Here is a 12,796-nt window from a genome sequence, read left to right as displayed (position 1 = left end):
AAGGCTAACTTGACTATTGGAGTTCACAAGCTGGGTGCCATATCGGTGTCAAGTTCATGATAATTAGGTATTCACATCATTGACTGGCATATTCTAGCATCTACAGTAACAACTGCCAACTCACTCTGGACCTAAGCAATTTGTATAGATTCGAAAATACAATGACACAATCTGACTTGGTTTTAAGTAAAACTTAATGTTGTCCCCATTTTTCTTAAATTAATATACTTCTTTCCATTGTTGCTCATGGTTTCTTTTCCTTTTTCAGCGAACGTAATTCAGTAGAATTTCCAATACATTATCATTATCTTAGCAAATTTTGAAACATCCTGATTTATAGCATATTAACCAATTATTATCAAGTTAAAGCTTGTTTAAAAGGAAATTATTGCTGTGCGACTGTAAGGTAATCCAGTATGAGCATTATGTAAATTTTTTTTATTTCAATGATTTATGGTCATCTAATCTTTTGAATTTATTTATGTTATTTGGACATGCCGCTTTACTAAAAATTCTTCCATAACGAACTAGTAAATTTCTATTGAAGCCCATAACTATATAATCTTGATTTTATAATTTTATCTGCAAATATAAGCAGATGAAAAATGTGAAGTACTTTCCTCATTTCTTATTGAATCTCCTGTTTATATTTTGTTGGCAAGTAGGAGTTTTTTTCCATAGCATGATTCCACATTAGTTATTTGTTTACTCTAAGATGAAAATGAAACAAAATTTCAATCAAAGCCTATTACATGAAATGCTTTGAGTGCATAAAATAAAATAAAACAATAATGCAGAGCTTCAAATTTTGGCTAAACAAAGTCATACAACATAATCAATTTGAAGCAAAGACTATTCCTGGCTATGATTAAAGAAAAAATTATAACTTTTAAACTTAGCCAGGCATGTCTAAGCTTTAAAGTTAACTGTTAATTATCATTTTTTTCCCCATCATATGCTCACCTTTTTTTTTTTTTTTTTAGAATTTTTTACTTCTAAAAATAGTTTCCCAATCCGAAGAATCCCGAATGGCTCTAAATGCATTGTAGATGGGCTTACTCTGTCCTAATTTCAACTGAAACTCAACTTTTTTGGGCTACAGAAAGTAGAAGGAAAAAAAAAAATCAATCAAAATTAACTCAACCAGAAGCATATTTATCTGATTATAAAATCATTTACTGTACCTGCACTTGTTCAATTGCAGCCCGGAGCTCAGGAGAGTCCTTGACGGAACTAAGATGATTCACTATTCCCCAAACTACAGAGAGCCTATCTATGATCTTTTCCAATGGCACAACCAGTTTTGGCCATGTGGGCTCTACTGTATTTTCCAATTCAATAAAGTCATTTTCCTGCAAGTCCATTGAAATAAATATCTTTTTCGAATATCCCATAAATTATATGATCCACTATACTGTAATATATCCGATTTGATCAAATTTTAAGCAAAGGATTCTGAGGTGTTCAACTTACAAGTTTTCTTAGCAGAGATTGCATTGCGGGGCGAACATGTCTTGGTTCTATGATATCGTATGGAGGGAATATGAAGCTCTGTAGTAATGGATTATCCACTGACTCCATGGACAGAAATGTCAAGTTTTGCAAGAGGATGCAGTGAAGGAAGTCGTTGACTCGCTGGGCAGCTGCCTGTTTTTCTTTTCATTTTTGGCAAGTCATTGTCATTGGCCATAGGCGGACCCGAAACTTTTGTATTGTGGCTTTGGCAAGTCATTGTCATTGGCCATAGGCGGACCCGGAACTTTTGTATTGTGGGGCCAAAAATTAAAATGTAATTTATAAAAAATAAAAAAGCTAATATTATTAATAAAAATAAGTCAATACACTACTATAATTATAATCCATGCATCTTGATACTTTGAAAATTTAATATAATTATATCATTAGCAATATTGTCAAAATGATTTTACTATTTATATAGTTTTGTTTACCAAGTCATTAACAAATGTTGAGCCGGTAGCGAGTAAATTAAGTTGAATGTAAAAAGTAAATGAATTGAAATAAAATTCAAATTCAATCTATAAAGTAAATGATATTCAAATTTAATTCGAAAGTAATTTAAATTACATTTAATTTATAACGATTCAAAATGTTTTTGTGTCATACTCTTGTGAAATTTGCTAATAAAACGATGTAAAATATATTGACGAATTTATTGTGCAAAAATAATAAATGTTAATGAAATAATTAATCGTTTTTTTTAAAAAAGACGAGTTAAACGTCTTTTTTAGAGACGTACGTTTGACGCGCGTTTAACTCTTTTTGATATACCTTTTTGGACCATTTGATATGATTACGATTTAGTGCTCGAAACAAGCTTTTAAGCAACGTAGGCTATTTGTAGATTCAACTAGCTTACGGTCGTTGACGAATTTTTAAAATTAGCATATTTTTCAAATTCTTGAAATATTAGTTTGGAATGACTTACTTTGACACACTGTAACTTTGTTGCACTTGGCAGTTTCACACACCATCAATGAGCGAAAAATTAGGACGTGAACACTTCGAAATTATATTAGTATTACAATATTTTGACTTCATTTGACATACTCTAATAAACCTATGAAAGCAAACCATGAAGGAAACGATAATAGGTTTTAAAAATAAAAAATAATAAATTGCGGGATCATTTGATCCCATGTGGGTTTGCCCATGAGTGACAAGCAAGTCATGCCGTTTGTTAACTCTATCAAATTTTGTTCACTTGAGTGATAAATAGGTTACACAATGCATAGTTTAATAATCGTTTCTATATATTTTTAAGTTCAGTTATGAAATGGTAATACTAGCAAAGTTCAGTTATCATTAAGATACATATTTTATTCCAATTATTAAAATAATAACACATAACAAAGTTCAATGACCATTCTAATAATTTACCCAGCTAGCAAACTCTACCTCAACGTGTTTTATACAAACACGGAACACCAGATTATGGGATTGTAGAAGGAGAGAAACTTTATCAAGTTTAATACCAAAGTAATCGACTACTTGTTGAAACCATGTGATGTCAGCTAAAACAATTGCCAAGGCACGATGCTTAGTCCCAATACTCGAGAGACTCTAGATTATTTTTTTGATGATTGGTCAATGCAATTTAAATTGAGAAATATACCCAAAAAAAAGTTGCACTTCTTCTAACGATGGGACCTCGTGTCCTATTTATATCACGAAGGTAGAGCTTTGTGATAAGTATCGTATATCATATGTGAGCATTGTTGAGATGTTGTAGAATATGCTTGACAATATAAAGATCCTTCATTGAATTTTAGAATTGTTGGCAAACTAATTTAACAGCGTGGATGAGATCAGGTCTCGTGAACGTTTAGAAGTGAAGCGACCAATATAGTCGTCGACATATCGTATCTTGTGTGTGAGGTTGGCGAACTAAATTTCCTTGACAAATCATTTTTTGATCTTCAACCTCACACACAATATACAAGCATAAATCCTTTATCTCCATGAAGAACATCTTGGAGAAGTGCATTTTTAGATGATTCAAAGTGACTTAAGAAAAAGTACTATCTAAGTTTATTTTAATTTTTTAATATTTAAAACTATAGTTAGAACATACCCCACAAATATATTTATTCCAAAAATGGATTTCATAATGAATAATTAATCTATCCGAAGCCCGTCTATGATGCATCCTTTTCATACCACTACAATATTGACAACTCAAATCGCCAACCTGATCAAAGAAACGGGAATATCTAAGCCATATATAATAATAATAATAATAATAATAATAATAATAATAATAAATTATAAATAACCGTGTCCACAATAATCTGCTAACCATTCACAACCACCACCTTCGTCCTCCCCTTCCCTCTCACAAAAAAAATCTCACTGTATATATGTACATTTCCAGATTCTAGAATCATTAGTTGATTGGATAGGATTGGATTTTGTTAACAAAAGAGATCAATATATGTATGTAATTGAATTTGTAGCTGTCGCATGAATTTCTCACTCGAAAATGGCCTCTGTAGCTCTACTTTCTTCACATCATTCCCCGAATCCCTTGCAATTTCCAGTTCGCTACCCTCAATTTCATCTTATTTTGACGGGAATTGAACCATCGCAGTCAAAATGCGAGTTTTCTGGAAAATTGTTGTTGTTGCAAAGGAGTAAGGATTTCCTGCACTCGATTCCACTGAAGAAAGGTGCAATTAAGTGTTTTTCGGAATCCAAGGAGAGGGAGAGTGTGACAGAAGTATTAAATAAGGATGGGGATGATGTAGTCGGTGATGACGTTTCTGATGGGGAGGTGGCTTGTCAGGAGTTCTCTAACGGTTCTGTTGGTTCGGTGAGGAGTCCGATCTCGAATTCTGTCTCTGGGGATTCGTTGAATCTTGGAATTCGTGAACCTGTCTATGAGGTAATTTTCCTGAAGTGCTTGTTTGTTAATTGAATTTTTTATTTCTGATAATTGATTGTCTCGAATATATATGAAAGTAACTTGTGGTGATGGAATGGAAAATTTGTTATTGCTGTTCTTTTTAATTTGGTAAAATTTGGCGTTGGAAATGTTACATTGCATGTTATTTTATTTGGTAATATAAAAATCAACTTAGCAAACCAGCAATGTAATTAGAATCAGGAAGAACCATAGGTCAGTGCATCCAGATCCATAAGAGTTCAATATGATGTTAAAAAAAAAATCGAGAGGACAAAGATTGCCTTAGAAGTAGAATAAATTCCACTGATTTATAAGTTCAGAATTGTCACGTCTTCTTCTGTGTCAAGTGCATGTTCAGAGAGATTTCAGATTGAATGTATCAAAGTATTTCTCACCAAAATTTTGAAGGGAAGCCACACAAATCTGGCTCTCTATGTATGAATTTTTCAATTCACTTCACAGAATGAAACAATGTTGCTGGTGATTCTGTGTGTTATAAGTGCAGACACTATTTTTATTAGTTTAATAATTTGTAATTGCTTTGTCCTAGAAATCAAAGAATGATAGAATTTTAAGCCAAGAGTTTCTTGTGATTCCAACAGACATTGCAAGGCAGAGCTTATGTTTGTCTTATCCTTCCATTGGTCCATTTTAGGCATATAAACTAATAAATGAAGCAGCTGAATTCTCTATGGTTAATATTAAGCTTAATTCATGGTACACTTTTTCATGTTTATGTTCATTTACTGTTCCCCATCAACAGGTTGTGGAAGTAAGGTCAGATGGGAATGTATCTACCAGAAAAATAATGAGACGACACTTGTTGAAGTCAAGCGGTGAGTAATAAGTTTGTGATCTACTGAGCTCAGTTCACGTTTTTGGAGTTGGAAAATATCAATAAAGTTCAGTTCTGTAGTGGCTTATATCTCTACATCTCACATTAATTTATTGTTTGGTAAAGTAATAATCAGTTGATTCTCATCTCTGAAATTGTATTGCAATTTTTGAATTTAGCAGACATGTATGCAATTAATCTTCCTTCTTTATTTGAGAATGTTTATAGAGTTCATAAACTTTTTCTTTCCTGGTCAATTAGTCTATATGAATCAGTGATGACAATGGACTTTAATCAAGTTTGTTAATTCTTCTTCCCTATTGTTTCTATTATTGTTCTCTGGACACGATATTTCTTTTTTTACAACAGGTCTCCGTCCTCGAGATATTAGAAGTGTTGATCCATCATTGTGGTTAACCAACTCAATGCCGTCTTTGCTGGTACCGATAATGAATTGCTTTCTGCTACAGTCTACATTGTGCAATTATTTAGCAATATGGTTGTGTGCATAGCCAATCTTGATTGGTTTATACAGCCATATACCGCCTTTTTTTCATAGTTGTGTAACAATATTGCAATTACATCAACGATCACTTTCTTTTGGTTTCTTGTTCTTATAGACAAAATTAAAAAGAAAAAGGATAGCTTCCATAGAATTCCAAATCCATGAAATTTAGTTAGGATGGAACTGCTGCTTAAAAAATAAGGTTTTGCTGCTTGGCAATATGATCAGGAGAAGTTCTATGACTCAAAATTTTATGTAGAAATAAGTTTAAAAACTGGAAAGTAATAACACTTCTTGGAGTTTGTTGCAATCTCTGTAGCACGGACACTCTAACTTGGGTAGTGTATCTGTGTCTGATACGTGTCAATACCGACACTCTACAATAATCATTATTCTTTCTTACTATAGCGATTATATATTTTTAACTCAAAGTTATTAACAAATAACAAATAAGTACTCATATTTAAAAGATTTCGATAAGAAAAATCAATAATAAGTATACAACTAAATTTAAACTACATAAATGAAGAATTTTAAATAATTTAATGAACGTGTCGGCAACGTATTGTGTCTGACACGCGTGTCCGTGTCAGTGCATCATAAGTTGCAATTGTATCTCTATGCCTTTTCGTGCAAACTGGTTAAAGTTGGCACTGGATGATTGTTCCTCCCACCTCAACAGTACTTTCATACTATACTATCAGAAAACTTAAAACTTACAATGTATAATTCATACAATATTCACTGGTTCAAATTGATTTACATTTGTTTTTCTGTATTTTATCAAGGTACGAGAGCATGCAATTTTGCTCAACTTGGGCTCTTTGCGAGCGATAGCAATGCAAGAAAATGTTTATATATTCAACTATAATCGGTATCTCTTTCAAAATCAATAGTCTTGATATTTTTGTTTGAGATTTTATTGTATTTAATTGATATTTGACATAGTTTCTCATCAATTTAATATTTGTTTCTTGGTTATCAATAGTAAAGGTGGAAAAGCTTTTATTGATGCATTGTTGCCCCGCCTAAATCCAAAGACCATGAATGGAGGACCATCAATGCCATTTGTCCTTGAGGTTAGTTTCCTACTAGTAATTTTTTCTACTTCAATAACTCAACTTGACAATTAATGGTTGGGGGCTGCATTGGTATTTGAGACCAAACTCTCCCAGATTTTAAATGATTTTGGCATTAAGATTGTGGATTTTCACGAAGTCCATGAATGCCTAGATGAGAAAATTACAGTTTACTTTCAAGTTTCACCGGATTAAAATTGCAAAAAATAAGCTTTTAAGCAAGATCTAATATAATTATTGTCCTATAGGGAACTGCCGATTGCCATACAATAAAAAGGAGACTTTCAAATGTTAAATAATGGTATTGGGTGTTTTCTTCTTTTTCCCTTTCTTTTTAGGTGTCTCATTTGTTAAACAAGACTTCTTTTATTATTCAATGTTCTGAAAAGACTACGAAGAGACTATAAAATAGTGTGAAAACTACCCTCCATAAAGAAACTAAATAACAATTATATCTAACAGTCTTTTGCCTCATCAGTAACTTTCTTTTTCAAATTTCATTTCAAGATAAAGTGGACGCTATTCTTGTACATATTTGCTGCTAGTCCGAGCAGTCCAGTAGTTACAGAGCATTTTATCTATCATCAAATGTGTAGTCAATTCATCTATAGCAATATTTTTACATTTCAATCATCATGCTTAATGTTGACGATCCATAATTGTAAAGAAGGAGAAATAGCTGCTTAAATGTTTCCTCCATCCTAGCCTCATTTCTTTATTTGTGAATAAAATTTTTACTTATTGCAAAACAATGAAGAGTTGCTGTTATTTTTGTTTGCGTTGGAAACTAATATGCCCTTCTGCAGAAACTATTATTTCAAGTCCTTTAGCAGTGTTTTGTTAACCACCGCATTGTTCATCTATACAGTGAACCTGAAATGTTGATTGTTTAAAAAATCTGACCCATTTCCAATGTGAAATTATTAGGTGGTTGAGGCAGCACTACATTCACGGATACAGCGTTTGGAGCAGAGATTATGGGATTTAGAACCACGTGTGAGTATGGGAACGTAGTGAGTTAAGGTTTTCTAGTCCTCATTTCCCTGCCAATTGTCAAGTGTCTTTGGTGGGGGTATCTTGGGTCTTCTCACTTCTCCCTAAATTTTTTGTACTGAGGAGAAAGGTGAGAACCATGAGAGATCAATTGATTCAATTGCTAACTCTGCTCAAAATATTCCCTTTTTTTAATTCTATAGTACTTTTTTTTAAATAACAAAACTGAAACAGCTGTTTGCATTATGTAGAAGAATACTACGTGGGTCTCTCTATATATGACAATAGTGTCTTATTTCTTGGATAAAATGCAGTTTTCAATCCTATATAAACATCCTTCAATTTGAGACACCTTTTTTGTCAAATCAACAGTTTTAAAAAACAGTATTATTTACTCTTTTGATAATGGTAACATATACATAAAAAGAGAAATGGACTGAACATGCATAACTTAAAGAATTTCTCACCACCACAAAAAAATCAACCAAAATTCGAAGAAATAATTAATGAAAGTCATGTTTTTGACATATATCTTACTCCTGTTATAAAGAAAACACTAAGAACTTAATTTAGGCTTTTAGAACATTCTATCTTCCTACTTTCATTGTCAACAACTGAATGAGCTACCTTTGCTTCAGGTGCAAGCATTACTTGAGGCTTTGCCAAACAGATTGACAGGTGACATATTGGAGGAACTTCGAATTAGCAAGCAGAGATTGGTATATAATTTTTCCTCTGATTTGGTAACATATCCTCCATCTAAATTATTGATGTATAATAACCATGTATACTTCTCTTAAAGGTTGAATTGGGCTCACGAGCGGGAGCACTCAAACAAATGCTGCTTGATATTCTTGAGGACACACATGAAATACGACGCATTTGTATTATGGGAAGAAACTGTACCCTTCAGAAAAATGATGAGATGGAATGCTCTGTTCCCCTGGAAAAGCAGATTGCTGAGGGTAAGTCATGTAAGGTTGATTCATCATCATAGTAAATCAAGTTGTGGAATTGAACATATTGTCAATTTGGCAATCTAATACTGATTTGAGTGTGTCTTCTGCAGAGGAGGAAGAAGAAATTGAAATGCTTTTAGAAAACTATCTCCAAAGGTAGTTCATGGCATCCTTCTATTCTATTCAGAGTATATAGGGTGGCTGCTGGCTACCTTTTGCATTGTGTGATATCATTTATTTCTACTTTTAACAGAAATCATGCGGGAAGCATCACTTGCTGCAGTTCGGACATCCGCAACCCTTAACCCAAAAAGATTTTCCTAACTTTGATATTATATAAATAACTATTAGGGTGTGTTTAATTACATTTATTTTTCATGGAAAATATCAGTTTTCCACCCAAATTCCTACTTGGAGTGTTTGATTGCTATTTTTTTCCATGGAAAACATTTTCCAACTTTTAAAAATATGCCTAATTTTCCTTGTTTTTAAGGAAAACATTTTCCTTGGGTAGAGGTGGTTTTTATTTTCCACAAAAGATGGAAGATATTTTCTTTTCTAGGTGATATTTTTCATGTCAATCAAACACACTCTTAGAGAATTAAAGATTTCGTGAAAGAAGTGTGTTTTGAGTGTAATTTTGCTACTGTTGTTACTCAATTAAAAAATTTGATAGTATGAGATAATGTTTTCTTTTGATCTAAAAATAAGCCGTCTTTATTTCTGATCCTCATTTTGTTATTTGACCTCAGATATCTTCAGCTAAGCTTGTTGTAGTTTCTGAACATAGTTTTAAATCATTTTGATTTATTGAAGCTGTTCAGTGTCTTTCAGTATTTTTAGTAAAAGCTAGGCGTTATGAAGTTTTATTCTTTTTCATTTGTGGTCATTGTTAGTTAAGAACAGCATGGAGCTACTAGAAATTTTGGCCTATGTATTCTTTACCTGAGTTAACTATCCTCTCACTAATGTCTTGAAACTGCAGGTGTGAATCTTGTCATGGTCAGGCAGAGAGGCTTCTTGATTCAGCGAAAGAAATGGAAGATTCCATTGCAGTCAACCTTAGGTTAATTGCCAACCCTTCTCTTTTTCCATCTATTTTTTTTATCTACAAACTGAATTTTAAAAGAAAACATTGGTGCTACTTGAAGCAATGGCATCAGCTGTCCCATTATGTCTTTCATCATGCTACAATGATTTAAGTTGTTCACTCAATTTATATTCTCTTATCAGAGTTCAAGAAAAAAATATTTAAGCTGTTAACATTTCTTTAAATTTATCTAAGAATGCAAGAAATGAAAAATAAGGTAGTACATATAAGTCTGTTAATTCTGCAAATATACTTGGAAATTAATGGAGAATTTGGTTGTTTTTGTGAACTTTGGGTTTAAAATATGAAATATTTTAGATTATTGAGGGTAGCATTTAATCAAAAATATCAGTGAACTTCATTTGTCGTAGGAGTTATCCAGTAGTACGCTAGTCATTTATCTTACTATGAGCATCTTTAAACAATATATGCTTTCTTGGTTCATTCCCAACAACTATTCTATTCAAAACTTAGGGATCTTTCCATTATTTACTGATGGCCTTTTCTCTTATCAGCTCTCGGAGGCTTGAGGTAAGCAGAGTGGAACTTCTTCTTCAGGTTGGGACATTTTGTATTGCAGTTGGTGCTCTAGTTGCAGGTAACGAGCTCTCTATGAATAAACTAAAATGGTTATTATTTGAATGATTAACAACTTTTGTTTGGTTAAATTTCATGTACATGTACTATTAGGATACTTGACATGTCTGTAACTATTTACTTTAAGAACAATGTCATAGCATACAGAGTGATGTAATTTTCTAATTAACATGACTCTTTAGGCACAAGTTTGAGGCCCTCCATAGCTCCACTCTCAAGCGGGTTCTATAATTTGACACTATGCTGAGACTTTAAATATTAGGCGATATATAGAACCCGATATAAGTATATGGTGTCTGTCTCTGGTCTTTCGCTCGATATCTTTTATCCACTTAACCTCCCTACACAATTTCAAATTTTTCCTACAAGTAACTAATTTTTTTCTCATCTTTTTCGCATCACTTTTCAAATATAAGTATATAATTTTATTATATATTTTACTAAATCTTTGATACCTTGCATTAAAATCATTTATTAACTGAACATTACCGAGTAAATGTACTGATGAACTTTGTCAATTTCTAGGTAATCTTTGAATTTTTTGACTCTTAGTGGCCCTACCAGACTGGCAAAGAATTTGACACTAGCTTCTTTGTGGTCGCTTAGAGTAGTTAAGAAGAACAGTTACATTTGAGAAAATATTTTGCTCATCTTACAACATTCTAGGTTAACTCTTAATTCTATTTATTTCGTTTTACCTCAAATCTGTTCTGTACTTTCATAGTTTTTGCAGTGTTACTAAAATATTATGGCTTAATCAAATTTGAGAAGTGAACAATGGTAATCAATCAAATTACAAATTGAGATTATCCCAATGTTTGATTATGCCATTCTAATGAAAATTGAACATCAATCTTCCTCAAACCTTGAAATCATATAATGTCATCCTCATGCATATAGAAGCTACCGAGGCTCATAAAAACATTGGCTACAGGTATATTTGGCATGAACTTGAAGTCCTACCTTGAGGAGCGTGCGGTATGTCCTTTGGGACTCTATTTATATGCCAGTGTTTCTTTTCTTAATGTTTGGCTTATGTTTGCTTTCTAATCTTATTCACTTCGTCACATTTTGGCTCCGCAGTTTGCATTTTGGATAACAACTACAGGAATTATTGTTGGTGCAGTAGTTGCATTTTTTATATTGTATTCATACCTTAGGAAAAGGAAAATACTATAAACACGAGAACGAGTAAGTTACACCCCCTTCTTCATCTTGTTATACTATGAACATTTTCATTCCACTGCGACAGATGGTTATACACACAGCAGTGTCGTCGTTTTTATAGGGAACAATGGATACTGCTGAGCAAGGAGAAATGGAGAGAGAAATTAGCTAAAGATCAACTGTGTTTCTATATCTATATCACAAGTTGATGGCTCCTTGCTACATAGAGACCAAATTCAACAACCAACACATCCCTTTTCGCATACAGTATTTTCTGGACTATAATCGTATTGAGTTATTAGGCTGTCTATGTTGTGGAGAGCTTCCACTACAAGAGTTGAAGTAGGCGTTCCTTTATTTGCCTCCATCCAAATTTTACAGTTATTTGGAAGCGAGGTCATAGTCCCGTCTACTTATTATAAGTTGCTCATGCAATGACAGTGTAGATGTTGGCTTTTGAATAGGCAGAGTTGAGTTTGTTTGACTGGACTCGAATTGCAATTTACCACCATTACATATGCAATCTTCTTGTTTTGTACATGTTTATGATCAATATGCTAACAAGTCATTCACTGTTATTTTGCATATAATGCTACTGGTGCTCATTAGTATATGAAATACGTTCAATTAAATGTGAAATTATGTGAATCATTTAATTGAATATTTTATTTAATGATACTTAATGTCACCTAGACTGATGGTGCTAAAAGAATGAATAATGTTATGTAGTTCAATTGAGGTAGCAATCACAATCTAGATGATACTAGATGATTGGTTAAATGAAAAGTGAAATTAAATTAATCATTTCATTCTACCTATCAATTAATGTCACATTAACATCATCTAAATTGAAATTACATCCTCGGTGGGCAAAATAACATTACTTTAAAAGATTCACTCATCTTGAAATAATTTTGAAAAAAATTATAATCCCATATTTTTACTAGATTTTTTAAGTATGAAAAAAATATTTTTTTTTTATATGAATCGAATATTTTATTACATAGAAATTTTTTATTGATAACCTGCAGAATGTTTGTACATCACAAACAAAAAAATGAGAAATAAAAAACATTTTAATTAGAAATTTTAAAATAAAAATGTAAACACTTGAGCATCAACAACTTTATTGTTAATAATTTTTAAGT

General features: G+C 32.4%; 2 protein-coding genes across 6 annotated transcripts; one reads left to right on the top strand and one right to left on the bottom strand.

Moving 5' to 3' along the window:
- Positions 1-71: 71 nt before the first annotated feature.
- Positions 72-1,670, bottom strand: LOC111381128 (probable cytosolic oligopeptidase A). The gene is made up of 5 exons (XM_023004869.1): positions 1,474-1,670; positions 1,185-1,352; positions 994-1,096; positions 753-760; positions 72-131 (listed from the first exon to the last, which is right to left on the bottom strand). Exons 1-5 carry the CDS (start codon positions 1,579-1,581, stop codon positions 72-74), a joined length of 447 nt encoding a protein of 148 aa, XP_022860637.1. The 5' UTR covers positions 1,582-1,670.
- A 2,147-nt stretch (positions 1,671-3,817) lies between these two features.
- Positions 3,818-12,226, top strand: LOC111381133 (magnesium transporter MRS2-11, chloroplastic-like). Of its 5 annotated transcripts, none has more exons than XR_002700275.1 (15): positions 3,818-4,402; positions 5,187-5,259; positions 5,628-5,698; positions 6,552-6,637; positions 6,752-6,842; positions 7,770-7,838; positions 8,474-8,554; positions 8,638-8,800; positions 8,905-8,950; positions 9,048-9,076; positions 9,780-9,860; positions 10,400-10,482; positions 11,416-11,459; positions 11,565-11,672; positions 11,770-12,226. XR_002700275.1 is itself a non-coding variant. In XM_023004875.1 (14 exons), the coding sequence occupies exons 1-13, from the start codon at positions 4,001-4,003 to the stop codon at positions 11,658-11,660; spliced, it is 1,386 nt and encodes a 461-aa protein (XP_022860643.1). In that variant the 5' UTR covers positions 3,818-4,000; the 3' UTR covers positions 11,661-11,672; positions 11,770-12,226. The 5 variants fall into 5 exon arrangements, 2 of the variants coding, with proteins under 2 accessions (XP_022860643.1, XP_022860641.1); XR_002700274.1 differs by having other exon boundaries at positions 11,753-12,226; XM_023004875.1 differs by lacking the exon at positions 9,048-9,076.
- The last annotated feature ends 570 nt before the right edge of the window (positions 12,227-12,796 follow it).

This window comes from Olea europaea, unplaced genomic scaffold, assembly GCF_002742605.1.
Source record: "Olea europaea var. sylvestris unplaced genomic scaffold, O_europaea_v1 scaffold2260, whole genome shotgun sequence".
Taxonomy (NCBI): Eukaryota; Viridiplantae; Streptophyta; class Magnoliopsida; order Lamiales; family Oleaceae; genus Olea; species Olea europaea.
The sequence above is the reverse complement of the archived record's forward strand: the minus strand, read 5'-3'. Positions and strand labels throughout refer to the sequence as shown.

Coding starts and splice junctions, on each gene's coding strand:
- LOC111381128 (XM_023004869.1), bottom strand. CDS start 1,581: ATGGAGTCAGTGGATAATCCATTACTACAGAGCTTCATATTCCCTCCA. Junction 1,353..1,473: donor AATCTCTGCTAAGAAAACTT/GTAAGTTGAACA, acceptor ATGGACTTGCAG/GAAAATGACTTTATTGAATT. Junction 1,097..1,184: donor CTGCAATTGAACAAGTGCAG/GTACAGTAAATG, acceptor TACTTTCTGTAG/CCCAAAAAAGTTGAGTTTCA.
- LOC111381133 (XM_023004875.1), top strand. CDS start 4,001: ATGGCCTCTGTAGCTCTACTTTCTTCACATCATTCCCCGAATCCCTTG. Junction 8,555..8,637: donor GAATTAGCAAGCAGAGATTG/GTATATAATTTT, acceptor CTTCTCTTAAAG/GTTGAATTGGGCTCACGAGC. Junction 8,801..8,904: donor GGAAAAGCAGATTGCTGAGG/GTAAGTCATGTA, acceptor TGTCTTCTGCAG/AGGAGGAAGAAGAAATTGAA.